At 37.9% G+C, this 27,863-nt stretch overlaps 1 protein-coding gene across 9 annotated transcripts in view; it reads right to left on the bottom strand.

Moving 5' to 3' along the window:
• The window catches only part of ZZZ3 (zinc finger ZZ-type containing 3), a 129,983-nt gene that overhangs the window by 72,611 nt on the left and 29,509 nt on the right, over positions 1-27,863 (bottom strand). For 7 of the 9 annotated variants that reach the window (XM_064372525.1, XM_021667678.2, XM_012442673.2 and 4 more), the window contains exons 2-4: positions 4,421-4,554; positions 4,283-4,345; positions 2,053-2,208 (exon numbers count right to left, since the gene is read on the bottom strand). In XM_064372525.1, the coding sequence (XP_064228595.1) occupies positions 2,053-2,075 (23 nt within the window). In that variant the 5' untranslated portion in view covers positions 2,076-2,208; positions 4,283-4,345; positions 4,421-4,554. Of the gene's footprint in view, positions 1-2,052; positions 2,209-4,282; positions 4,346-4,420; positions 4,555-10,715; positions 10,818-22,316; positions 22,560-27,863 lie in introns of those variants that run through there. The other 2 variants (XM_064372522.1, XM_012442672.3) reach the window with 2 other exon arrangements.

Genomic DNA, 27,863 nt, shown 5'->3' on the forward strand with positions numbered 1-27,863 from the left:
AAATTTTGCCAATCTTCCCTCTGATGGTATTTTTTCTGTTCTAACCTTTTTCCTCCTATCTTTTCAATTTTGGATAGGCATATATAAAAGCATATACTTTCTATAGTTACCTAATAAACTGAGTGCAAAATTCAGTTAACAAAAAGGGATCACAAATGTCTAGATTAGCCAGGGGTAGGGAAGTGGGGGCACCTACAGTCACAGCTACTCAGGAGGCTGAGACAGGAGGATCACTTGAGCCCAGGAATTTGAGAACTTCCTGAACAATGGTAAGACCCTACCTTTTAGATAAAAAATAAAAAGTCTGTATTATCTCAACCAAGTCTCAACATTGTTTTGTCATGCTTAGCAAAATATTACAGACTAAAGCAGTTGTTTTCCTTTTAGCTGTATCGCAAAAAGCTACTTAAGAATACAATAAAGCTTAGAGTACAAAATTATATTTCTGTCAAATATTAAGGAATAAAAATGAACTTATTTACAAATTATCTCAGGAAATACCCCTGCTTGCTAACAAAATAAGAGGTGTATGTTGAAAACCTTAGTGAGCATCCATTTGAAATTAGAAATGCAATCATTCCAGTTTCAGAATTAAGGGGAACCATTAATTAATATGGGCAAAACCCAATCGAACTAACAACTGCACTGGAGATTTTCCTATATGTTATCTACCAACTAATGAATAGTGGAACTTTCTAGACTACAGAGAAAAGAGAATGTGATCAGTAACTAGAATTAACCCGACTCCTTCCCTCTATTCCCCACCTTCATAAATTCTTGTCCGATTGGAGGCCATATATCTGAGAAGGGCCAGTCAACCAAATTTCAACTTGTCCATTCATATTAAGTTCCCAGTCCTACCTATAATTTCACATATCCTACCCACTTATTTGCTGCTGGATTGCCTTCCCATAAATTTGAATCTACTGTTACCCAAATACAACTACATGATTCTGAAAAACACTCTCTGAAGTATTATCAGCTATGTTTCAGGTCATAAATTTCCAGCTCCTGTGATCATACCTGTAGAACTACATCAATCAGAACTAAAAGGAATAATAATTATTAAACAAAAAAGGCCCACCTAATGACACACTTCTCCAGCTATTTACTTAAGAGCAAGAAATTTCAAAAAGATATTTCAAAGGCCTTGCCTATAAGCTTTTGCTCCTACTATAATCACCAAAGTGGTAAAGTTTGTTTTGGGAATTGAGGAATTGGCAATCTTCCATCACACCAATGTTCTAGTTGATATTTATTATCATAATATTTAGTTCTATTTAGTGAACAATTTCTAAGAAACTGGTCATGATACTAGTATATATTCAGGTAGACAAACCAAAGGAAAAGGGAAAAAGAGCAAGAACAACTGGAAAATGTAACCAATATGATTCTTTTTCTAGTTGTCTAGAACATAAACTATTTAATAATGTTGAGGCCATGTTTGTCATATAATTACTTTAAGACAAATTACTTCAGCTGTCCAATTAACACCATATCTATGATGTTAAAAGTAGAAGAGTAAAACCTGGGAACCCATCCATGAAATTCAACTTAAGGTTCTTAGTCACCTCTTTGAAGTCTGGGAACTCTATTATGTACTATCTTATATAGAGAGACTTCTTATTTCTTTCCCATTAAGAGAAACTGATATATGATAGATAATTAGTAGGTACGTAGGCAGTAAGTAGGTAGATAGGCAAGCAGACAGGCAGGCAGGCAGGCAGGCAAACAGACAGACAGACAAAAGTAAATGAAAACGCACTTTAAAAGACAATCAGGAAAAGGAAAGTCAAGGAACTTCACAATGCCTCTTGAGTCAAAAATTCCAACATAATCAGTCACTTCATTTATACTCCTGTTGAAAAAAGAATGGAAAATATTTCATTCCTAACCCATTCCCTATAGCTAGCTCCGTACTCCTATAAACAGCCAGCCAAACTACAATTTGCCACACAGAAGATATAGGGAGAAATAACAAGTGTCCACAACTAAAAAAAAAAAAAAAGTCAAACTATAGTTGTCTTCACTACTGTAAAACTTATAACTTACCTGTACAACCAAAGATCTATCATTGTGGAAATATAATCTCTTTTCCTTATTTCCTGAAGGAGTTGGAGCTATGATCTAGAACGGAGCTTAAGCATCAGGGTTTCAGACTCACTCAGCTTCAGCCATGGAGAATACTAGAACCTCCTAAATTTCTTTCTTTAAAATAAAATAATAAAAAAAAGAATTAAAGAAGAAAATGAACTTATTACTAATAGATTTACTCCTATAAGAAGAAGAAATACAGGTACAGAATCTGTTCATAGTGATATCTTTAGTGCTCCTTGGTAACTTAATATCAAGGATACTAAGAAACTGATATAGGATTTTTAGAAATCAACAAAAAGCAAACCAAAAAGATCCTGAAATATACCAAATCCTTACAACTCAATATTAGTTTCAACCGAGCCCAAATGTGACTCAGTTCTATTCTAGACACTGCTCTAAGGCAGTATTTTTTTGAGGTGATCTCAAGATTGCCCTTGATAACATTTCTCATAAGAGAATTTATAATATCATCTCTTACTCTTGTCCTAGAGGACTTTCCAAATTGTCGGCTTCAAGTATACATAACCATTTAGGTTATGCATAAAAGAATCATACAGATAATCAACCAAATCTTACCTATAGGATAATCTTGATGCTTATTAAAGTGCTACAAAATTCAATTACAAAAGGATATTTTTATTATTTTTGGCGTGTGTGTGTGTGTGTGTGTGTGTGTGTGTTTTTCTTCTTTTGAGACAGAGTCTCATTCTGTTGGCCAGGCTATGGTGCAGTGGTGTGATCTTGGCTCACTGCATCCTCTGCCTCCTGGGTTCAAGCAATTCCCCTGCCTCAGCCTCCTGAGTAGCTGGGATTACAGGTGCATGCCACCATGCCTGGCTACATTTTGGACTTTTAGTAGAGACCAGGTTTCACTGTGTTAGCCAGGAAAGTCTCAATCTCCTGACCTCGTGATCTGCCTGCCTCGGCCTCAAAAAGTGCTGGGATTACAGGCGTGAGCCACAATGCCCAGCTTACATTTTTAACAAGAACAAAACAACAAGGATTTTCCGGGTTTTGTACCTAGTTAGGCAGATAATTAAATTAATCTAATTACATTAGAACAGTTTGGCTAATTAAATTTTTACTTTATAATAATTTATTACAATATCCTTTTCAAAGAATGTACAGGCTGGGCGCAGTGGCTCACACCTGTAATCCCAGCACTTTGGGAGGCCAAGGCAGGTGGATGACCTGAGGTCAGGAGTTCAAGACCAGCCTGGCCAACATGGTAAAACTCCATCTTTACTAAAAATACAAAAAATTAGCCGGGCGTGGTGGCATGTGCCTGTAATCCTAGCTACTCTGGAGGCTGAGACATGAGAATCACTTGAATCTGGGAGGCGGAGGTTGCAGTGAGCCAAGATTGCACCATTGCACTCCAGCCTGGGCAACAAGAGCGAAACTCAGTCTCAAAAAAAAAAAAAAAAAAAAAAAAGAATGTACAATCTGGCTAAATGGGTTACTATAAGTGCCCATCTGGAAACAAGGAAAAGGACTAAGAAAAGGACTAGCAGATGTTTATGATGGAAACTGTCACTTTATTATAAGCATAAAACTAGATATTGTAATAGTGATACTATTCTGGGGGAAGCATTACAACTTAAAGACTGATATAATTACAAAATCTTGTGATTACAAGGCAGACTGTCTAGTAAAAATAGGTTACTGTTCTAGGCAGCTAGAAAGAGAATAGGGCTAATAATATCTAATAAATATAGATGCAACCTCTCCCAAAGATGCCCTGGAAATGCTTTAAAAAGGACAAGGTAGGAAAATTGTCTAATAACCATTTAATACTACAGTACATTAAGAAATGTTCTAAGTTAACATGGGGAGAAGCTCAGTGAAAACATGATCCTATAAAAAGTAACCCTTGACTTGAAAATCTACTCTTCTTATAACAGACTCCAACTGACAACTGCTTTGTACCAAACTCTGAAGCCTTTCACAAACATGACAAAACATTATGTTCTACAGTGTGTGATGGTAGTAGCAATCATCAAAAGTAAAGAGCATCTACAACTTAACGTGCATCTCTGAATATACTGGAATGTGGCCATTCCAGCACTCTATCAAGTTCTAATCAACCACATTTGAATAGAGTTCACTATAGAAATATTATCCACTATGATATTTAGCAGGCAAGAACATCTGCAACTGTTATTTTCACAGAACTGATACTTACAGCTGAGCTCTGTCGGCATTAAGATAGACAGGATCCTGCAGTGTTTCTTAAAAGCCTGATACACTGAAAAAGAAATTTCAGTCAATTACTTCTAACTAAACCCCAATGGCCTTAATTAAGATTACATTATTTTCTTACCTTTTAAAAAGTGTTTCACCTAGTATTTGATCCCCATGCGTCTGTATTTATCTGTCATCACTGTTAATTGTCCATGTTACATTGAGACTTCAGGTATTATTTATTTATATGGTTGTACTAGAACAACTTGGTATCTGTGAAGGGAAACCATAATATAGTCACTATGGATGTGTTACTGTTTACAAATTTGTGAATAAAAGTGGTAATATTTCCAAACACTTATATAGCATACTTCATTTTCTATTAAACTTCATAAATAATTCCTTACATTTAGCTGTGAAATATGTGTCTTCAACAAACTAAGATGATTGGCTAACACTTGCAAATTCTTTTTAGAGAGCACCCATGTACAAGTTTTCTAAATGTAATTCTAAACTTAAATCCTTACAAACTGAAGAGTTCCTCAGGTTCCTTTTCTATCAGTATATATATATATATATATATATGTGTGTGTGTGTGTGTGTCATTTCCCACAAGTCTAAATAGAAAAGTACTTTTTTGTGTTTTTTATATTTTAGGAAATAAATCTATAATGCTTAAAAATGAAGTAAAAAAAGATAGTAACAGTCCTTTAAGTGTCACTTTAAACATCTGATATCTTCTCAAGTAATTTTGGAAGTAAATAGAAAATAAATGTTATTTAAAATAAACTGAGATGTAGCTGTACAAACATTCCTTAAATGTAAGCTTCATAAAAACAGACTTGGTTGATGATTACAAATCTGAGAAATATATCCACACACTTACAATGATGACCAAAAGCACTGTGCAGAATTTTAAGTCACTTAAACCAGTTTATTAGTGGAAAAAAATGAGCTATAAAAGAATATTCATTCATACATAAAAAAGAAAGCAGCCTATGAACAGCATTCTACAATGTTTCACCATTCTGTACCACTGCACTACACAGGAAAAAGAGTACAAATCTACATGGAAAATACAGATAAACTTGCAGGGCATGGTAGCTCATGCTATAATCCCAGCACTGTGGGATGCCAAGGCAGGAGGATCCCTTGAGCCCAAGCATTTGAGACCAGCCTAGGCAACACAGTGGGCCCTCTTCTCTACAAAAAAAATGAACAACGTTAGCCAGCTGTGGTTGTATGTGCCTGTAGTCCCAGCTACTTGAAAGGGTGAGGTGGAAGGATCACCTGAGCCCAGGAGATTGAGGCTGCAGTGAGTCATGACTTGTACCACTGAACTACAGCCTAGGCAACAGAATAAACCCTATCTAAAAAAAAAAAAAAAAAAAATTTTTTTAATGAAAATGCATGCATATGTGCTTTCTTACATATGCTTTCTGGATAAAACTTGTTATTAGGGTTGTCAACCATTCAGATATTCTGTGAGACGTTTCATTAACAAAAGAGTGATTAAGAAACTATTATCTATCCTCAAACACAACAATTTCTTATTCATTTGTTTTCAAACATTAAAAGTAACACCATAAAAAAATTAACACTTGGGATGCCAAGGCAGAAGGATCGCTTGAGCCCAGGAGTTTGAAACCATCTTGGGCAACAATGAGACCTCATCTCTATAAAAAATAGAAAAAGGTAGCCACATGTGGCATGTAGTGGTCTGAGCCTGTAATCCCAGCTGCTAGGGAGGATCCTTAGAGCTGCAATGAGACGTGATTGCACCACTGTATTCCAGCCTAGGTGACAAAGCAAGATCTTGTCAAAACAAAAACCAAACTAAAAAAAAAAAAAAAAACCAGATCTAAGTATTTTCTAAGTTTAAAGATTGTCATGACCTCTCTTGTAACAGAAGCAAGGAAATTAAACGAGCCACAAGTCTTACAGCCCCTATATTGTGTTCTTCACTTCACTCAATATACATTTCAAACTTAAGCATTCTGCAAAACTGCTATATGCTTTCTGGAACAGAAATACTTGGAATTACGATAATACACAGTAATTTTTTTCATTTGAATTATTTAACTACAGTAACTTACTTCCAGAAGTTTAAAAAACAGCATTTTGTCTTTTAAAAAAGTATACAAAAATGGAAAACAATCTATATAAGTCCTATTCCTAAGGCCATCTTATTTATTTCTTGGAACAGAGCTTTGCTTGTTTTCATGTACTAATAAAATTCATTGACTATTCAAGCATTCCAAAAGCAAACCCAGAACCAATCTTCACTAAAAAGAATTACTTTTCCTACTTCTTGCAGTCTTAACACTGGTACTACTGTGTTAAATAGATTACATGATCTCAGATTCACAGCACACAGGTAATCACTTCAAAAGACTACAGTAAATCTCACTAGAAGATTCTGACAGCTCTAGTGATATAACCAGGATATAAGCCACACAAGTTACTATTAAAATAAAACAATGAAGTTCAAGCTAAGCACAATCTCTAAATTTTCAGCCACTGCAAATTTTTTAGTTTTATAAGAGCTTGGAAAAAATTTGAAAGGAAGGTCATACAACAGAGTCATATTTATTACTTGATTCTTCAGTTATAAGTGAAAGTACCACATACCGACACTATACTATGATTTTAAATGATTTCATAAGAAAGAGACATTTGCCAGGCACAGTGGCTCATGCCTGTTTCTCAGCACTCTGGGAGGCCGAGGCGGGTGGATTGCCTGAGGTCACGAGTTTGAGACCAGCCTGGCCAACGTGGTAAAACCCTGTCTCTACTAAAAATACAAAAATCAGCCAGGCATGGTGGCAGGCGCCTGTAATCCCAGCTACTTGGGAGGCTGAGGCAGGAAAATCACTTGAATCCGGGAGGCGGAGGTTACAGTGAGCTGAGATCACGCTACTGCACTCCAGCCTAGCGGACAAGAGCAAGACTGAATCTTTAAAAAAATAAAAATAAAAATAAAAAAGTAAAGAAAGAGACATTCAATGTCAGTTGTAAAAAGCATTAAGATAATGGTCAAAGACAAAAAACACCTTTCTTTTTTTGAGATGGAGTTTTGCTCTTGCTGCCCAGGTAGGAGTGCAGTGGTGCAGTCTCAGCTCACTGCAACCTCCACCTCGTGGATTCAAGCGATTCTCCTGCCTCAGCCTCCCAAGTAGCTGGGATTACAGGTGCCTGTCACCACGTCCAGCTAATTTTTGTATTTTTAGTAGAGATGGGGTTTTGCCATGTTGGTCAGGCTGGTCTCAAACTCCTGAACTCAGATGATCCACCCACCTTGGCCACCCAAAGTGCTGGGATTACAGGCATAAGCAACCATGCCCAGCCCAAAAACACCTTTCCTAGACAATTAAATTTTCACAGTCACTTGCTATAAAGAGCTGAACCAAATTTTCATTTGGTACACTAATCAAAGAAGAGTACGTTTTTCTGGCTCCCTAAATTGATCAGAACCACATGTTCAGTGTCTTGGATGCCTGCTATAGATTTTCAAAGATAAGCCTATTTCACAATCAACAGAAAGATAGTAGGAAGAGTATAGGATTTGGTGGAAGGAGATAGAAGTGTGATTCTCTGTCATCGACAATCACTTCACCATAAGCAAGTCACTTTGTGTAGCTGTGCTTTATTTCTTCAACCTGCGTACTACCTCTAAGGGCTATTGTGAAGTTCAGAAGAGATCACATCTGTGAAGTACTTCAGGTTATTGGTTCCCAAATTTTAGTGGCTATATCTAAGAAATCTAAGAAATTCTTGAACCCAATCACCTCATAAATTCAGATTCAAAAGCCCTCAACACAAATGCATAAATTTTCATTTTCAATTAAGCACTTCAGGTCATTCCAATATATGATTGGAATATACGATTGGAATGACCTGAAGTGCTTAATTGAATATGGGCTCCCAATGATGATCATACTTTGAAAAAACTACTCTACATCAGTTTCTTCTAAAACTTTAGTGTTCGGGCTGGGAGCAATGGCTCATGCTGGTAATCTCAGCTCTTTAAGAGGCCAAAGCAGAAGGATCACTTTGAGGACAGGAGTTGAAGACCAGCTTGGTAACATGGCAAGACCCTATCTCTACAAAAAAAAAAAAAAAAAATACACACAAAAAAATTAGCGGGGCATGGTGGTATGCACCTGTTGTAGTCCTAGCTACTCAGGAAGCAGGAGGCCTGGAGTTCGAGGCCGCAGGCTTACAGTAAGCTATGATCACACCAATGCACTACAGCCTGGGCAACCAAGTAAGACCCTGTCGCTAAATAATTAATTAATTAATTAAAATAAATAAAACTTCAGTGTTTATAAGCATTAAATCTAGGTACATTCTAGCTGGGCACAGTCACACACACCTATAGTCCCAGCTACTTAGGAGGCTAAGGGAGGAGAACTGTTTGAGTCCAGGAGTTCTAAGTTGTAGTACACTACGTCAATCGGGTGGTCTACATTAAGTTCAGCATCAATATGGTGACCTCTGGGGAGCAGGAGACGACCAGGTTGCCTAAGGAAGGGAGAACTGGCCGAGGTTGGAAACAGAACAGGTCCAAACTTCCATGCTAATCAGTTGCGGGACTGCACCTATGAATAGCCACTGCACTTCAATCTGGGCAAAATAGTGAGACCCTATCTCTTAAAAAAATAATAAGAAAATGAAATATAATACAGATTTCTAAACCTCATCCTTAAAAATTCAGATACAGGCCTGGCACAGTGGCTCACACCTATAATCCCAGCATTGCGAGGCTGAGGCGGGTGAATTACCTGAGGTCAGGAATTCGAGACCAGCCTGGCCAACATGATGAAACCCTGCCTCTACTAAAAATACAAAACTAGCCAGGTGTGGTGGCGCATGCCTGTAATATCAGCTACTTGGGAGGCTGAGGCGGAAAAAAAAAATCGCTTGAACCTGGGAGGTGGAGGTTGCAGTGAGCCGAGATCATGCCACTGTACTCTATCTAGCCTGGGAGACAGAGCTAGACTCTGTCTCAAAAAAAGGAAAAAAAATCAGATTAAATAAACTTGGAATGGAGCATACAATCTTCACTTACCATTATTCAGGAGATTCACATGTAAATGAGTTCTAATACACCCTTTTAGAAATCCTACACTAGCTTCTTCCTCCTAAATATTTCTCAAATTGTTCCCACTTCTGTAGTATCATCACCCATGAATAATCTTAGGCCTTCATTATCTCTCATTTGAACTAACCCAAATACCTTCTAATTAGTCTCTCTACATTAAGTCTTTTTTGTTTCTTTGAGATAGGATCTCACTCTGTTGCCCAGGCTGGAATGTAGTGGCTTGATCACTGCTCACTGCAGCCTTTGACCTCCCAGACTCAAATGATCTTCCCACCTCAGCCTCCGAAGTAGCTGAGGCTACAGGTGTATGCCACTACGCCCAGCTAATTTTTCTATTTTTTTGTTGAGACACGGTTTCACCATGTAGCCCAGGCTAGTCCTGAACTCCTAGGCTCAAATGATCCTCCCACCTCAGCCTCTCAAAGTGCTGGGATTACAGGCATGAGTCACTGCACTCAGTTCTGCTTTAGTTGAATCTTATTCTTTAAAAATGCATGATCTACAGAATGATATGTCACTTTCCTATCTAAAGCTCTTCCAAGAGACTTATACTTCTTGCCAAGATAGAATAACAGGCATGAAACTTATGTTCCCACCTGAAACAACTAAAAATCTGGTCCAAAAAAAGTATGAAAATTATTTTCAGACATAGAAACCAGACCACACAGGACGGAGATCAATGAAAGAGAAAAAATAAATGAGGTAAAGCCTACAATTGTCTCCAGTTTACTGACTGGAGAATTTCTAAGCTGCAGAGAAAGGAAGGTGATCTCAAGCAAGCTCAGTGGTTTTCTGGAGTTAAGATAATGAAATAAGGAGTTTGGGAGAGGCCAAGGCAGCTACCCCCAGAACATAGTACGAGAGAGGAGAGAGCTGCAGACAGTAAAAACAAGACCTCAGAAAACCTGCAGGGCACCTCCTTAAATCTTGCACTGAGTATAGATGAGTAAAACAGGGAAAAATACCCACAGGCAAGGATATGCCAGAAAACATATAATAACTAAGGGTAGGTGGTATGTAGTTCTTAGTTTATAAGGTTACTAATGTCTGTGGTATATCTACTTCCACCACAGAAAATTTCAAGCTACCAACATATCAGTGAATGAGAATCTAAAAAAAATACACGGCAACACATTATACATTGCATAGTGTTTCTACCGTGAGAACACAATGAAGCCAGGCACAGCAACTCACATCTGCAATCCCAGCACTTTCGGAGGCCAAGGCAGGTGGATCACTTGAGGCCAGAGTTCAAGACCAGCCCAGTTAACATGACGAAAACTCATTTCTACTAAAAATATAAAAATTAACCAGGCATGGTTGTACACACCTGTAGTCCCAGCTAGTCAAGAGGCTGAGGCACGAGAATCGCTTGCACCCGGGAGGTGGAAGCTTCAGTGAGCTATTATCATGCCACTGCACTCCAGCCTGGCCGACAGGAGACTCTGTCTCAGGAAGAACAAACAAACAAACAAAAAAAAGACATAACAGATATAAATTATCATGAGTGCACAAAAATAGTTAATAGAATACAATATATGAGATAATGAGTTTTGAGCATTTACTACCTTTGTAGTTTGTAATATAAGTGATTTAATTATAAGTTTATATAATTTATATTAAGAATTAAACTAGCTCACAAACTTCCTGATATTTTAATAATCAGCTCTCATCAGCCAGCTTGAGCATATTACCACATGTGGCTCACATATAGGAATAATTAGTTAGCCTACTAACCAGAGTAGAAAATTTCATAATTCATGGGACATGAAGTATAATGCTCTCTCTGTACAGTACTGCACAGATGCAGTGATGCAAAATGAGCTCTGGACGAAAGACTGTTCTGGTCTCACCTAAAAAGATAAAAAGTAAGCCTCAAAAGGATAAAGCCATTTCCAATGAACTCTACTGTGTTCCAGAATAGAGCACAAGAATATTTACAGGAATCAAAAAAAAAAAAAACCATCTGGCACCAAACAAGGTAAAATTGAGAATGCTTGCAATCCAATCAGAAATTACCAGACAGGCCAACTGTGGTGGTTCACACCTGTAATACCAACACTTTGGGAGGCCAAAGTGGGCAACTGCTTGAGCCCAGGAGTTTGAGACCCACCTGAGCAACGTGGCAACACCCATTTCTACTAAAATTAGCCAGATGTGGTGGCGCATGCCTGTAGTCTCAGGTGCTTGGGAGGCCAAGGTAGGAGTTTTGCTTGAACCCAGGAGGTTGAGGCTGCAATAAGCCATGGTCATGCCCCTGCACTCCAGCCTGGGTGAGAGTAAGATCCTGTCTAAAAAAAGAAAAAATCATATAAAGAAGGAGGAAAATACCACTTAAAATAAGAAAAAGTGGCCGGGCGTGGTGGCTCACACCTGTAATCTCAGCACTTTGGGAGGCCGAGGTGGGTGGATCACGAGGTCAAGAGATCGAGATCATCCTGGTGAACATGGTGAAACCCTGTCTCTACTAAAAATACAAAAAATGAGCTGGGCATGGTGGCGCGTGCCTGTAATCCCAGCTACTCAGGAGGCTGAGGCAGGAGAATTGCCTGAACCCAGGAGGCGGAGGTTGCGGTGAGCCGAGATCGCGCCATTGCACTCCAGCCTGGGTAACAAGAGCGAAACTCCATCTCAAAAAAAAAAAAAAAAAAAAGAAAAAGAAAAAGCAATCAGCAGAAAAAGATCTGTACATGACAGTTACTAGACAAGAATATTAAATCAGTTATTATAACTGTAGTTCACATGTTCAAAAAGGCAGACAGATATATTAACCATGCTAAGTAGAGGTATGGAAGGCTTTTTAACCCAAATTGATTCTTCAAGTTAGAAAAATATGATGTTTGGGATAAAAAATATGCTGGGATTAGACACTGGAAAGAAAAGGTCAATCAATCTGATGCCATAGCAACAGAAAAAACAAGAGTGGAAAAAAAAACCATGAATGAGATGCAGCATACCATCAAGACACCTAAAACATGGGTAACTGAAGCCCCCAAAAGACTGAAAGAGAAGCAGAAAAAATATTGGAAGAAATGACCCCAAATTTTCTAAATACAACAGAAATGACAAATTCATTGATGGAAAAAGCTCAATGGCTGGGCATGGTGGCTGACATCTGTAATCCCAGCACTTTGTGAGGCCAAGGTGGGTGAATCATTTGAGGTCAGTAGTTCAAGACCAGCCTGGCCAACATAGTGAAACCCCCATCTACTAAAAATACAAACATTACCTGGTCATGGTGGTGTGTGCCTGTGGTCCCAACTACTTGGGAGGCTGAGGCACAAGAATCACATGAACACAGGAGGCAGAGGCTGTAGAGAGCCCAGATCACACCACTTCACTCCAACCTGGGCAACAGAGTTAGACTCCATCTCTAACATAACCAAACTGCTTAAAAATCAGTAATATAAAGAATATCTTAAAAGCAGAGAAAAACAATACATTATAGGCACAGAGAGAAAAATAAGAATGACAGCAGATTTCTCGGTAGAAACACAAGCCAGAAGACAGTGAGGTATATCTTTGCGGTACTGAGAAAAGTTGTCAACCAAAAATTCTATACTCAAAAACAATGTGCTTTAAAAAATAAGGTAACATAAAAATTATTTCAAACTTAAAGTAGTAAAAGAACCTATCACAGACAGATATGCATTATAGGAAATGTTAAAAGAAGTTATTTAGGCAGAAGGAAAAAAACACTAGATGGAAGTTTAAATGTATCCAAAGGAATATAAAGTAACGGAAGTGGCAAATATGACAAATATGAAGATAACTATTAAAAAAAACTTCTTCCGGACTGGCACAGTGGCTCACACCTGTAATCCCAGCACTTTGGGAGGTTAAGGCAGGCAGATCACCTGAGGTCAGGAGTTCGAGACCAGCCTGACCAACATGGAGACATTCCATCTCTACTAAACATACAAAATTAGCTGGGCATGGTGGTGCATACCTATAATCTCAGCTACTAGGGAGGCTGAGGCAGGAGAATCACTTGAATCCAGGAGGCAAAGACTGCAGTGAGCCAAGATCGCACCACCGCACTCCAGCCTAGGCAACAAGAATGAAACTCCATCTCAAAAAAAAAAAAAATAAAAAAACTTTTCCCCTTAGTTTTTAAACATTTAAAAATAACTGACTAGCAAAAAAGATACCAATATACTGTATGATTTATAACATAAATGGGAATAAAATGTAATAGCACAAATGTGGGAAAGGGAACACACAATGTAAGATTCTTATGGTACATGTTAAGTGGTATAACAGCACTTCAAAGTACACTATATAAATTAGATGTATACTATAAATCTTAAAATCACCACTAAAAAGCAGATGAACGGAGAAAAAGTAATAGTTAATAAGCTAACAAAAGAAACAAAATAAGTACATGTTTAAAACACTCAATGCAAAGGACAGCAGAATAAGAGAAGAAAGGGAACAAAGAGCACATAGAAGAAATAGAAAGCCTATAGCAAGGTGATAGATTTAAACTTAACTTTATCAAAAATCACTTTAGGACAGCCATTTCAACTATAAACAGTCTAAAAACAGTTCCAAGCAGTTTAGTAATTTGGAAACAGTTACTTGGAAAGAATAACAATAAATGAACATTAAAAGATTCAAGTCATATAAATTGTGACCACAATGAAATTAAATCAGAAATCAGTAATAAAAAAAAATCTCAAAAATCATCAAATACCTGGAAATAAATAACATGCTTCTAAATGACCCATTAAGTCAAAGAAGAAATCAAAGGGAATTAATGCAGCATATCAAAATCTCTGGGGAGCAGTAAAAACAGTATTTACAGAGAAATCTAAAGCAGTAAATATGTATTAGAAAAAAAGGTCTCAACGAAGTCGGCTGCTACCTTAAGAATCTACAAAAAGAAAGGATACTATAATCCACAGAAAAAAAGAAAAAATAATAATGAGCAAAAATCAGTGAAATAGAAAACTAAAAAGCAATAGAGAAAAATCAATGACCCAAAAGGTGATTTCTTAAGAAAAATCAATAAAATTGATAATCTCTAACTCACCAGAAACAAAATACAAATTATCAATATTAAGAAAGACGAGATGTTACTACAGATTCTATACATATTTTAAAAGATGGTTCTATATTTTCCCAACAAGGGTACCAAAACAATTCAATGAGGAAATAATAATCTTTCCAACAAATGCTGCTAGGACAAGTGGCTATCCACCTACAAAAGACATGGGACCCCTATCTTATGCCATATACAAAAGTTAACTCAGGATGAATCAAAGACCTAAACATAAGCACTGAAATGATAATGTTCTTGCTGGGCATGGTTGCTCACACCTGTAAACCCAGACGTTAGGAGGCTGAGGCAGGAGGATAGCTTGGGCCCCAGGAGTTTGTGACCAGCCTGGGCAACATAGCGAGACCCCATCTCTACAAAAAATAAACAACATTAGTTGCACATAGTGGTGTGTGCCTGTGATCCCAGCTACTCGGGAGACTGAGGTAGGAAAATCACTTGAGCACAGGAGGTTGTAATGAATCAAGATCATGCCACTGCACTCCAGCCTGGGGGACAGAGAGAATTTGTCTTTAAAAATAAAAAATAAAAACCATTCGCAGCTGACAACATAGGTGCAATCTTTGTGACCTTGGATTAAACAAGTTTTTTACATATGAAGCTAAAAGCGTAACCAACAAGGACAAATGTGTGAGTCCACTTACTATATGAGTTTACCTAAAATTGTCAAATTAATGAAAACAAAAAGCAGAATGGTAGTTGCTAGGGACTGAGGGAGGGGGAAATGTCCAGTCATTGCTTAATGAGTACAGAGTTAATTATGCAAGATGAAAAACATTCTGAAGATGGACCATAGTGATGATTACACACAATGTGAGACTGTAATGCCACTAAACTATAAACTTTGAAAATGATTAAAATGGGGCCAGGCATGGTGGCTCACACCTGTGATCCCAGCACTCTGGGAAGCCAAGGCAGGCGGATCACAATATCAGGAGATCAAGAACATCTTGGCCAACATGGTGAAAATCCGTCTCTACTAAAAATACAAAACTTAACTGGGCATGGTGGTGGATGCCTGTAATCCCAGCTACTCTGGAGGCTGAGGCAGGAGAATTGCTGGAACTGAGGAGGCGGAGGCTGCAGTAAGCTGAGATCCCGCCACTGCACTCCAGCCTGGGCAACAAAAGCAAAACTCCATCTCAAAAAAAAAAAAAAAAAACCAGTTAAAATGGTAACTTTTATGTACATATATTCTGCCACAATTAAAAAATAAAAATTGAAAAAGCACAAGCAACCAAAGAAAAATACAGGTAAGTGGGGATCATCAAAATTAAAACCTTTGTGCTTCCAAGAACTCAAGAGAATGAAAAGATAACCCATAGAATGAGAGAAAATATTTGTAATTGTCTGTCTATAAAAATCCTTATAACTTAATAAAAGAATAAACATTATCTAAAAATGGGCAAAAGACTTAAACCGATGTTTCTGCAAATAAGATATGCAAATAGCTAATAAGCACATGAAAAAATGCTCAATATCATTAGCCCTCAGGGAAATGCAAATCAAAACCACAGTGAGATACTTCACACCCACTAGGATGGCTACAATAAAAAAGACAACAAAAAAATGTGTTGGCAAGGATGTAGAGTTAATTGTACCCTCATACATTGCTGGTGGGAATGCAAAATGGTGCAGCTGCTTTGGAGAATGGTTTGGCAGTTCCTCAACAAGTTAAACATGGAATTACCGTATGACCCAGGAATTCGATTCTTAGGTATACACCCAAAAATAAAGGAAAACACATGTCCACACAAAAACTTGTACAAAAATGTTCATAGCAGCCTTATTCATAATAGTCATAAAGTGGAAACCACTTAAATGTCCATCAACTGCTGAATGAATAAACAAAACAAGGTATATTTTAACAATACAATGAAATACTATTCAGTCATAAAAAGGAATGAGGTCTTGATAAATGCTATAACGTGGATGAACCTTAAAAACATTATGCTAACTGAAAGAGGTCAGTTACAAGTGGTTACATATTGTATGATTCCCATTTATATGAAATATCCTGAATAGGCCAGGTGCAATGGCTCCCATCTATAATCCCAGAACTTTGAGGGGCCTAGACAGGAGGATCACCTGAACCACAGGAGTTCGAGACCAGCCTGGGCAACATGGTAAGATCTTGTTTCTACAAAATATAAAAAATTTAGCCAGGTATAGTTGCACATGGCTGTAGTCCCAACTACTCCGAAGGTTGAGGCAGGAGGACTGCTTGAGTCTGGGAGTTTGAAGCTGCAGTGAGCCATGATCATGCCACAGCACTCCAACCTGGGCAAAAGGGCAAGATTCTGTCTTTTAAAAAAAGAAAGAAAGAAAGAAAGAAATACAGAATAGGCAAATTCATACAGACAAAAAGGAGATAAGTGATTGCAGAGACTGTGGGTGGGACTGTAGGGACAATGGTAGAAAGTGAGTGCTAGGGGTATGGGGTTTCTTTTTGGAGTGATGCAAGTATTCTGCAATTAGGTACTGTTGATTGTTGTCCTATTTTGTAAATATACTAAAAATCACTGAATTGTATACTTTAAAAGGGTGATTTTATGGTATGTGTTTATCTCAACTTTTTTAAAAGATAAGAGAATATTACAAATAACTTCATATCAATAAACCCAACGAATTCCATGAAAAACTGCAAACGCCCCCAAAACTCACTCAAGAATTTATTTCTTAAATATCCTTAAAGAAAGTGAAGTTATAGTTTAAAACTTAGCAACAAATAAATTCCAGGTCAAGGTGAGTTCACTGGTGAATTCTAGCTATGACACTTGATACATGTTTAAGGAAACAATAATCCTAATTCTACCCAAATTCTTCTAGAAAACTGAAGAGGAAGATTTCCCAACTCATTCCATGAAGCCAGCATTAGTCTGATTTCAAAATCAGACAAAAACATTACAAGAAAATAGAACTACAAACCCATATTCCTCATAAACATAGTGGCAAAACTCCAAACAAGTTTTTAACAAACCAAATCTAATAATATTTTTAAAATAATATACCATCACCAAATGGTGTTTATCCCCAAAAATGTAAGATTGGCTTACATGTACATAAGGTTGGTTCAATGCAATTCACTCTATATTAACAGACGGAAAAAACAAAACCGAAAAGGGGAAAAAACAAAACAAAACATAAGATCTTCTATACAAATACAGAAAAGAGGTTTTAACAACATCTAGCATCCATCTATGGTGACAGAATGCAGATCAGCGATTACCAGAGGATGTGGGAGAAGTGAGCAGCAGTAGGAAGTCTCAGAAAATAGTATGAGGAAACTTTGGGGAGATGGATATGATAATAATATTGATTGCAGTGATGGTTACACAGTATATACATTTATCAAAATATATCAAATTATATACTTTAAGTATCTACAGCCAATTATTCCTCAATAAAACTATTTCAAAATAAATCCAAGAAACAAAACACTTTCAGAGACACAAGTTAAAATCTTAGCATCTTAACGGAGATACAAACTACCTGGCCTTTCCATCTCTATCTAATTCTACTCTAAATCTTCCCCAGGAGCTAACCAGATCTAAATTTCAATCTCATACGACAGAAATTTTCAACTACAGCAAAGTATCAGAATCACCTGGGACATTAAAGAAAAAAGAAAACAGGAGTTTCTAGTTCCACAGGTCTGGAATTCAGTCCAGCTGTAATTTATTTATTTTTTATAACGAAGTCTCGCTCTGTTGCCTACACTGGAATACGGCGGCGCAATCTCCACTCACTGCATCTGACTGCCTCACTGCACCTGACTGCCTCCCCAAGTGCTGGGATTACAGGCATGAGCTACTGTGCCCGGCAATTTTTTGTCCTTTTTCAATTTTGTATTACTTTTAACTTTTCTGTTAAAAGACAGTACATAGAAAGAGAAGTGCAAAATCATAAATGCATAGCTTGATGAACTATCATAAAATGTAGATGAACTATCATAAAATTTAAGAGTTCTAAGGATATGATGAACAGCCAAAAACTATCACCTCTGCCTCAAACATGTTTCCTTTCCTTGCTCACCTACTATTTATCTTGTCCTTTAAGTCACAGATCAGATGCACCCACCTTCTCCAAGAACCTGTGTCCCCAGGGAACCTTGTACATAGCTCTTACCTTACCACTTACCTTTAAAAAGTGGTATGGTACAAGACAGTAAGCTTGCCCACCCTCCCTCAAACTATTCCCCAACCAGGAGTTTCAAGATTACTATTTATTATACTAATCTATTCACTTGTTTGCTTCATCCATTAAAACTGTTTTATAGCAATGCCTATCTTATTTTTCATTTTCTTTGTGCCTAGAAAATGTACGTTAAACATCATTATTGGGACATTATTCAAACTTAAAGTATGGAGAATAAATCAGTAAGGTTAAAAAACAAAACAAAACAAAAACAAAAACTATGAAGTAAGGGGAACAGTATCCGTACAGGTCTTGAAATAGAAAAGGGCATGGCATATCAGCAAAACTGGAACAAGGCCAATGAAGTTGAAACCTAACAGGCAAAGTGGAAAAAGCATCATAAATTGAGCTTTCAAGTGGACAAATTCCAGACCATAAAGAGCTCTCTAAGCTATGGTAGAAATTTGATGGGTATTTTTTTCTTTTTGAGACAGAGTTTCACTCTTGTTGCCCAGGCTGGAGTGCAGTGGCGCAATCTCAGTTCACTGCAACCTCCACCTCCTGGATTCAAGTGATTCTCCTACCACAGCCCCCTGAGTAGCTGGAACTACAGGCAGCCGCCACTATGCCCAGCTAATTTTGTATTTTTAGTAGAGACGGGGTTTCACCATGATGGTAAGGCTGGTCTCAAACTCCTGACCTCAGGCTATTTCCAAAGTGCGGGGATTTACAGGCGTGAGCCACCCAGCCTTGATCCGGTTGTTTTATGTTTCTTTTTACCTTTTTAAAGTTTTATTTGAATTATTTATTCTATTGAAGAATTTTAAAGAAGAGAATGACACATCTAACATACGTTTTTAAAAGACTGTTCTGGCTTCTGTGTAAATGTGAACTCAGCGCGCAATGGGAGAGGAACAAGAGTACAATAATAAATGTGATCAAGGCCAGGCACAGTAGCTTATGCCTGTAACCCCAACATTTTGAGAGGCCAAGGCAGGCGGATCGCTTGAGCCCAGGAATTCAAGAACAGCCTGGACAACATGGTGAAACCCCGTCTCTATGAAGATACGAAAATTAGCTGGGTATGGTGGTGCATGCCTATAGTCCCAGCTGCTGGGCAGGCTGAGGTGGGAGGATCACCTGAAGCTGGGGGGGTCAAGGCTGCAATGAGCCAAAATCAGGCTAATACACTCCAGCCCGGGTGACAGAAACCCTGTCTCATCAATCAATCAATCGGTAGTAATCAAGGGTGATAAAAAAATTAAAAGCTTAAGCAGGAAAATGACGCTGATCCAATTTTGTCATATATCCATTCACTCAACAAACATTAATTTGGACCAACTGTGGTCTTGGCACTATTCTGGTCACTGGGAGTGCAAAGGCAAACAAAAAGTGCCTGCTTTCACAAAGCTTACACTTTGTATAAACAAATCAAATACAAATTATGTCAGGTGAGAAACACTACAAAAAAATAAAGCAATGTAAGATAATAAAGAATGATGGCATGTTCAGGGAGGAACTCTCTAATGGCCTAAAATTAAATTTTGTTTTTTAATAGAGACAGGGTCTTATTATGTGGTCCCAGGTGGTCTCAAACTCCTGGGCTCAAGTGATCCTCCCTCCTTAACCTCCCAAAGTGCCAGGATTATAGGCATAAACCACCACACCTGGCCATGACCTAACATTTAAAAAGCAATCATGTAGGGTCTGCTAGGCTACCATAAGGACTTAGGATTTTATACCTAGTGAGATGAGAGTCACTGGAGAATTTTGATAAAGGGAATAACATAATTTGATATTTTAAAAGGATCATTCAGACTACTGTGTGGAGAACAGACTGCAGAGAGCAAAATAATAGAAAAACTGAACATGGTTTGGGAGGTTATTATTACTACAGGAGAAATAATAGTTCAGTATTAGTGGAAGTGGTAAGAAATTGTCCACTTCAATTTAGATTATGAAGGCAGGCCCAATAATTCACTAATACACTGAATGTGGGACTTTGAGAGAGAGTAAATCAAAGATTCTCAAACTACTTTTCCTCCGCCCAGGCAGTATTCCTCAAGGTTCTGTCCTAGTCCTCCTCCTGTTCCTGCCCTTTTATCATTGTACACTCAACTTCACTATGATGAAGGATACTAAATCTAAATGTCAACGTCTACATTTTCCCTCTGAGCTTAGTTCCATACATCCAACGGTCTGCTAGACTCAGTAAGAACCTCAAACTCTAGCCAGGCATGGTGACTCATGTCTGTTGTCCCAACACTTGGTGAGGCCAAGGTAGGAAGCCCACTTGAGTCTAGGAGTTTGGCACCAGCCTAGGCAACACAGCGAGACCCCATCTCTTCAAAAAATAAAATGAAAAAATTAGTTGGTGTGGTGGTGCCTGCCTGAGGTCACAGCTACTCTGGAGGCTGAGCAGGGGATTGCTGGAGTCCAGGAGGTCAAGGCTGCAGTGAGCTGCAATAGCACCACTGCACTTCAGTCTGAGTGACAGAGCGAGACCCTGTCTCTAAAAAAAGAGAGAGAAAAAAAAAAAACCTCAATTCTTCTTATTCAAAACTGAATTCACAGCTGGCCATGGTGGCTCATGCCTGTAATCCCAACACTTTGGGAGGCCGAGGCGGGGGAATCACCTGAGGTCAGGAGTTCAAGACCAGCCTGGCCAACATGGCAAAACCCTGTCTCTACTAAAAATACAAAAATTAGCCACGTGTGGTGGTGGGCACCTGTAATCCCAGCTACTTGGGACGTGAGGCATAAGACTTGCTTAAACCTGGGAGGGGGAGGTCGCAGTGAGCCAAGATCACACCACTGCAACCAGCCTGAGCAACAGAATGAAGCTTCATCTCAAAAAAAAAAGAAACTGAATTCTCCATCTTCCTTTCAGTCCTAATAACCTTGCTCCTTCTCTAGATTTATTTATCTAAATAAATGATAGTATAACATACCCTACTGTCCAAACTAAAACCCCAGAGTCACCTTTTTAATTCTTTTTTCTCTGTCACACAGCCTGTCCACACATACATATATCCAATCATTTATGATATTCTTTTTTTTTTTTTTCCAGGCAGGGTCTCACTCTGTTGCCCAGGCCAGAGTACTGCAGGGATCATAGCTCACTGCAGCCTCAAACTCCTGGGCTCAAGTAATCCTCCATCCTCAGCCTCCCAACCAGCTAGAACTACAGGTATGTGCCACTATGATCAGTCAATTTTTTTATTATTATTTTTTTTCATAGACAGGATCTCAATATGTTACCTAGACTGGTCTCAAACTCCTGGCCTCTCAAAGCACTGGGATTACATGACAGGTATGAGCCACTGTGCCCAGAAGTTTTGGTTTTTTTTTATTCCTTCCTTTTTGGTACTAATAATGTCACAGCACAAGAGTGAAGAAGAAATTTAATCTGCTTTTTCTGAAAGGTTAGTTCTCCTGAGATAAAAATTCTCCCTTAGGCCATCAATTCCTTTTGTGGCATCTTCTCCTTTTATCTCTTTTCTCTGGCTCTTGTTCCTTAGGAAGATATATTTAAGAAAATCAAGGCTGAGCACAGTGGCTCATGTCTATAATCCCAGCACTCTAGGAGGACAATCGCTTGAACTCAGAAGTTCAAGACCAGCCTGGGCAACATAGAGACCCCATTTCTATAAAAATAAAAAATTAAAGCCTGATAAACATGACAAAACCCTGTTTCTACAGAAAAACTTGGCCAAGTGTGGTGGTACACACCTGTGGTCCCAGTCACTCGGGGGTGCTGAGGCAGAAGGATCACACGAGCCTGGGAGGTTAAGGCTGTAGTGAGCCTTGTTTGCACCACTGCACTCCAGCCTGGGTGACAAAGTGAGATCCTGCCTCAAAAAAAAGAAAAGAAAATCAGACTGTATTGCTGGGAATGTGACAAAGTTCACCATATTCCTTCAATTATACTTCCTAAATAGGCAAGCATCACTTAACAATGGGAACATGTTCTAAGAAAGCATCAAGCAATTTCATCACTGTGCAAATATCATAGAATGTACTCACACAAACCTAGATGGTATAGTCTATTACATACCTAGGCCATATGGTATAGCCTATCGCTCCACTTCTAGGCTACAAACCTGTACAGCATGTTACTGTACTTAATACCATAGGCAACAGTCACACAAAGGTATCTGTGTATCTAAACACAAGAAAGGTACAGTAAATACAGTGCAAAAGATTTTTAAGTGGTACACATACATAGGGCATTTACCATGAATGGAGCTTGCAAGACTGGCAGTTAGCGAGTGTGAGTGAATGTGAAAGCCTAGGACATTACTGTATACTACTGTAGGCTTTACAAACACTGTATACTTAAATTACATTAATTTGTTTTTCCTTCAATAATTAGCCTTATAACTTTTTTACATTATAAATTTTTATTTTTTAACTTTTTGACTCTTTTGATGACATTTAGCTTAAAACACATTGTATGGCTACACAAAAATATTTTCTTTCTTTATATTCTTATTCTATATGCTGTTTTGTTTTTAATTCTTTTAAGTTTCTTTGGTTAAAAACTAAGACAAATAGACACACCTTAGTCTAGACCTACACAAGGTCAGGATCAGGATCAATATCATTGTCTTCTAGCCAGGCATGACAGCTCATGCCTGTAATTCCAACACTTTGGGAAGCCAGGGCTGGCAGATCACTTAAGCTCAGGAGTTTGAGACCAGCCTGGGCAACGTGACAAAACCCCACATCTACAAAAAATACAAAAATTAGCCATGAGTGGTGGCGTGCACCTGTAGTCCCAGCTACTTGGGGGAGTGAGGTAGGAGGATCGCTTGAGACTGGGAGATCGAGGCTGCAGTGAGCCATGTTCATCCCACTGAACTCCAGCCTGAGCAACAAAGAACGAACCTGTCTCAAAACAGAAAAACAATCATTGTCTTCCACTTCCACATTTTGTCCCACTGAAAGGACTACAGGAGCAGTAACACCCATGAAGTTGTCATCTCATATGACAACACTGCTTTCTTCTGGAATACCTCGTAATGATTGCCTGGGGCTGTTTTTCAGTTAACTTATTTTCTTTTTTTTTTTGTAAATAAAAGGAGTACATTCTAAAATAACTATAAATAGTAAATACATAAACCAGTAATGTAATCATTTATTATCAAATATTATATACTATACCTAATTGTATGTGCCACACTGTAGTGCAGTTTACTTTGCACCAGTATCACCACAAACACATGAGTAATGCATTACAGAACAACCTTATTACAGCTACCACATCACTAAGCAATAGGAATTTTTCAGCTGTTATAATCTTATGGGGCCCACCACGGTATATATGATCTGTCATTGACCAAAACCTAGTTATGTAGCATATGACTGTACTTCAATTTCTGTCTGACCACTAACATCTCTTGCCTCAATTGGTACAACAGCTTCATACTGGGTCTCCCACATCAAATCTTGCCCTTATCCAATCCATTATCTTCACTCTATTAATAGTGCAAATCTGCCTACCTAATTACATCAAGTCTCCCTCATTAAACCCTTCAGTGACTATCTATGACAAAGCCCTTTATAATCTGGCCCTACCTTAATCTCTGCAGTTTCATCTCTGTCAAATCCCCAGCAATGCCTCCAATCTCAAACAAACTACTGTTCCCCTGTATCCACAGATACGATCAATCTTGAATCAAAAATATTAAAAAAAAAAAAAAAAAAAAAAAACAACGGCCGGGTGCGGTGGCTCACTCCTGTAATCCCAGCACTTAGGGAGGCCGAGGCAGGCAGATCACGAGGTCAACAGATCGAGACTATCCTGGCCAACATGGTGAAACCCCATCTGTACTAAAAATACAAAAATTAGCCGGGCGTGGTGGCACGTGCCTGTAATCCCAGCTACTCAGGAGGCTGAGGCGGAAGAATCACTTGAACGTGGGAGGTGGACATTGCAGTGAGCCGAGATTGTGCCACTGCGCTCCAGCCTGACGACAGAGCAACACTCCATCTCAAAAATAAATAAATAAACAATAAAAATATATATATAAATTTTAAAATAGAGTATTACAACTATTTATATAGCATTCACATTTTATTAGGTATTATAAGTAATCTAGAGATAATTCAAAGTATAAAAAAGATGTGCATAGATTATATGCAAACACTATGGCATTTTATATGAGACTTGAGCATCCTCAGATTTTAAGTATCCTGGTGGGGGTGGGGAGAGGGGTCTCTAGAACCAATCCTCTGAGGATACAGAGAGACCCCACTCTCACTCTCTCTCACCTTCCATGTCTTATTTCAAAAGTTTTCTCTGCATGGAATATCCTTTCCCTCCCATCCCTCACACCCTATTTTACTTGCATAAACTTCATTTTACCCTTTTTCTCAGTTTCATAGTAATAATTATTAATATAATGATGCTTGCTAATATGTATTAAGCACTTAATAATTCAAAGCCATATACACAAGCCTTTCATGTCTCATTTAATACTCATCACAATTACTACAGAATTCCCAGTTTAGTGATGAGACGCACTGAGAAGTTAACTTGCCCAAGGTCAGCGAGCCAGTAATGAAAAACCTGGAGATGAAATACTAGTCCTTTAATAATACCTGCATTGCCTTCTCCAGAAAATCTTCTTAAGGATTCGATATACTCCCTTATCTTAGAAATTTCCTTTTCATCGTGGTTCTCCCATAAGGATTCACACTACCATCAGGCCTCCTCTGATTTCCCCCAACAGTGGAGTGAAAGAAGATGCCAGCTCTACCTTGTTTACCATTAAAGCCCAGGCACTGAATATAACGCGTAGCACATTTTCAACATTCAAATGTTGATAAACAAATGAACTGCAAGAGGTTAACATTTAAGATGTGAATATTCTGTGCTGGGCACTTTCTAAGACTATGTATTATTTCATTTAATATGTACAATTATTCTATGATGCATCCTCGATTAATATTTTTAGTGATGAGAAAACTGAAGTAATTTGTCCAACACCTCTGTGCTCATTGGCATTAAAGCAGGAACATGAAGGCAGGCAGTTTTAGCCACAATAATAAATAAGTGAGTAGGTGAGTAGGTGAGTGGGTGGATGAAACAGAGTGTACTTCATGACACCTATTTTGGCTGCTCTGAAGCCTTTTTAACTTCCTGGTTTGGAGCTATATTCTGGAAAGTTGAGAAATGACTTCTCAATTTTTTTTTAATCTCATCTTTAAAACATGATCACTTTCAAAAATTTTAGAATCTGGTTGGAAAGGCAACAAAAATGAAACAAAGAGGTAAACAACACAACTATGTTATTTCTAAGATTTACCTTAAAACACAGGCCCAAGACGGTGTTTAAGGGCCTGTTTTGGGAGGCCGAGGCAGGTGGATCACCTGAGGTCAGGAGTTTCAAGACCAGCCTGGCCAATATGGAGAAATCCCGTCTCTATCAAAAATAAAAAGTTAGCTGGGCATGGTAGTGCATGCCTATAATCCCGGCTACTAGGGAGGCTGAGGCACAGGGAGTCTTAGGCAGGAGAATCCCTTGAACCTGGGCGGCAGAGATTTCAGTGAGCCAAGATCTTGCCCTTGCATTCCAGCCTGGGTGACGAGAGCGAAACTCCGTCCCCCACAAAAAAAATTTTTTTAAAACCATGTAAAATGTAAAGCAATTAGAACAATGTCTGTCACAATCTGTCACACTGTAAGTACTCATTATATGATTGATTTAAAAATAAAATTGCCAGCTGCAGTGGCATGTGCCTAAAGTCCCAGCTACTCAGGAGGCTGAAGCAGGAAGATCTCTTGAACCTAGGACTTCAAGACAGCCTGTGCAATAAAGAGTGAAACCCCTTCTTCTCAAAAAATAAGTAAAATAAACATACTTTTATTGACTTTTGATTCATTTATTTATTCCAGCTAAGTCCAACGCAGTTGCCCAAGGTATAACTAGATGATTCTGAATCAGCCATTTCTCCTCATTCATAAACCAGAGATAAAGACAGTACTTACTACGTAGCTTTGTCTGTCAAAAGCACATGAGATTATAGAAGTAAACTTTTTAGCATGGCTTGTGGTATATAAGTGAATGCTCTAAATATTAGTTCAAAGAAAAATCTGAGGGAGTAAACTCCTCATATCATATTCTTCAATTTTAGAAGTAGAAAACCTCAGCCTAATTCTCAGAGTGTGAATAGTCCACAAAAGCATAATTTATGAATCACAGCTGAAGCTGTGAAGTAAATAAAGTCAAACAAGGAAAGGAGAAAAGAGGTTTTTGGAAACTCAAAAGTCACCAATGTCCTTGTATCAGAATATAAAAGAAATGACAATTCTAATAACCGACAAAAAATTGCCAGAGAAATGGAACATAATCTTGAAAAGATTAACTCAAAGAATCAAATTCTATATTTAAGCCATTAAGATCCAAAACATAGTCTTCAGTGAAATGGGTAAAATCAGAAAACACATTCCATTTTCCATAAAGCTAGATTACTCAATATAAAGAATTCCTTTATTCTGAATTAATGTGATTCCTCTTTTTCAGTGCTAGAAATTGTGTATGAAAGGAGGTTTGCCTACATTTTCTCATGTCATTTTTTAACAGAATAAAAAATTGATAACCCCACAGTAAGCCCATAAATTTTTTCTGAAAATTAGTCTGGTTAGTAAAAAAAATTTTTTAACTTTTTGTTAATTAAATAGAATAACTCAGAGCCACAATGAAGCTGCAGTGATACTGACATTATAACACCATATACAAAAAGTTGTTTTAAAAAGACAAAGAACTGCCAGACTGTCATTTCTAAATATTATTCAATAATTGTATTTGATATTAGTGTACCAAAGGAGTATTAAATAGAATAACTCAGAGCCACAATGAAGCTGCAGTGATACTGACATTATAACACCATATACAAAAAGTTGTTTTAAAAAGACAAAGAACTGCCAGACTGTCATTTCTAAATATTAATCAATAATTGTATTTGATATTAGTGTACCAAAGGAGTATGAAATAAAGCTAAAATATAAAAATAAGTGAATTCAAGGAGATAAATGGAGTTTAAAAGACTCATTTGGAACAATATTTTTTCTATAAGCTGCAGACCCATAACCATTAGAGACTATCTCCCACTTTTTTCCTGTGAATTTCAGATTATATGCTGATTTTATATGCTAATCAGTTAATTCCACATTTCTGAAAGTGCATTATTCATTTCTCTGCTGACTAATTCAGGTAGTAAAAGAATGAATTTTTTTTTGGTCTCTGTCGCCCAGGTTGGAGTACAGTGGCA

The sequence above is a fragment of the Aotus nancymaae genome, unplaced genomic scaffold (genome assembly GCF_030222135.1).
Source record: "Aotus nancymaae isolate 86718 unplaced genomic scaffold, 86718_ANA_hifiasm-v0.15.2.pri h1tg000007l, whole genome shotgun sequence".
NCBI lineage: Eukaryota > Metazoa > Chordata > Mammalia > Primates > Aotidae > Aotus > Aotus nancymaae.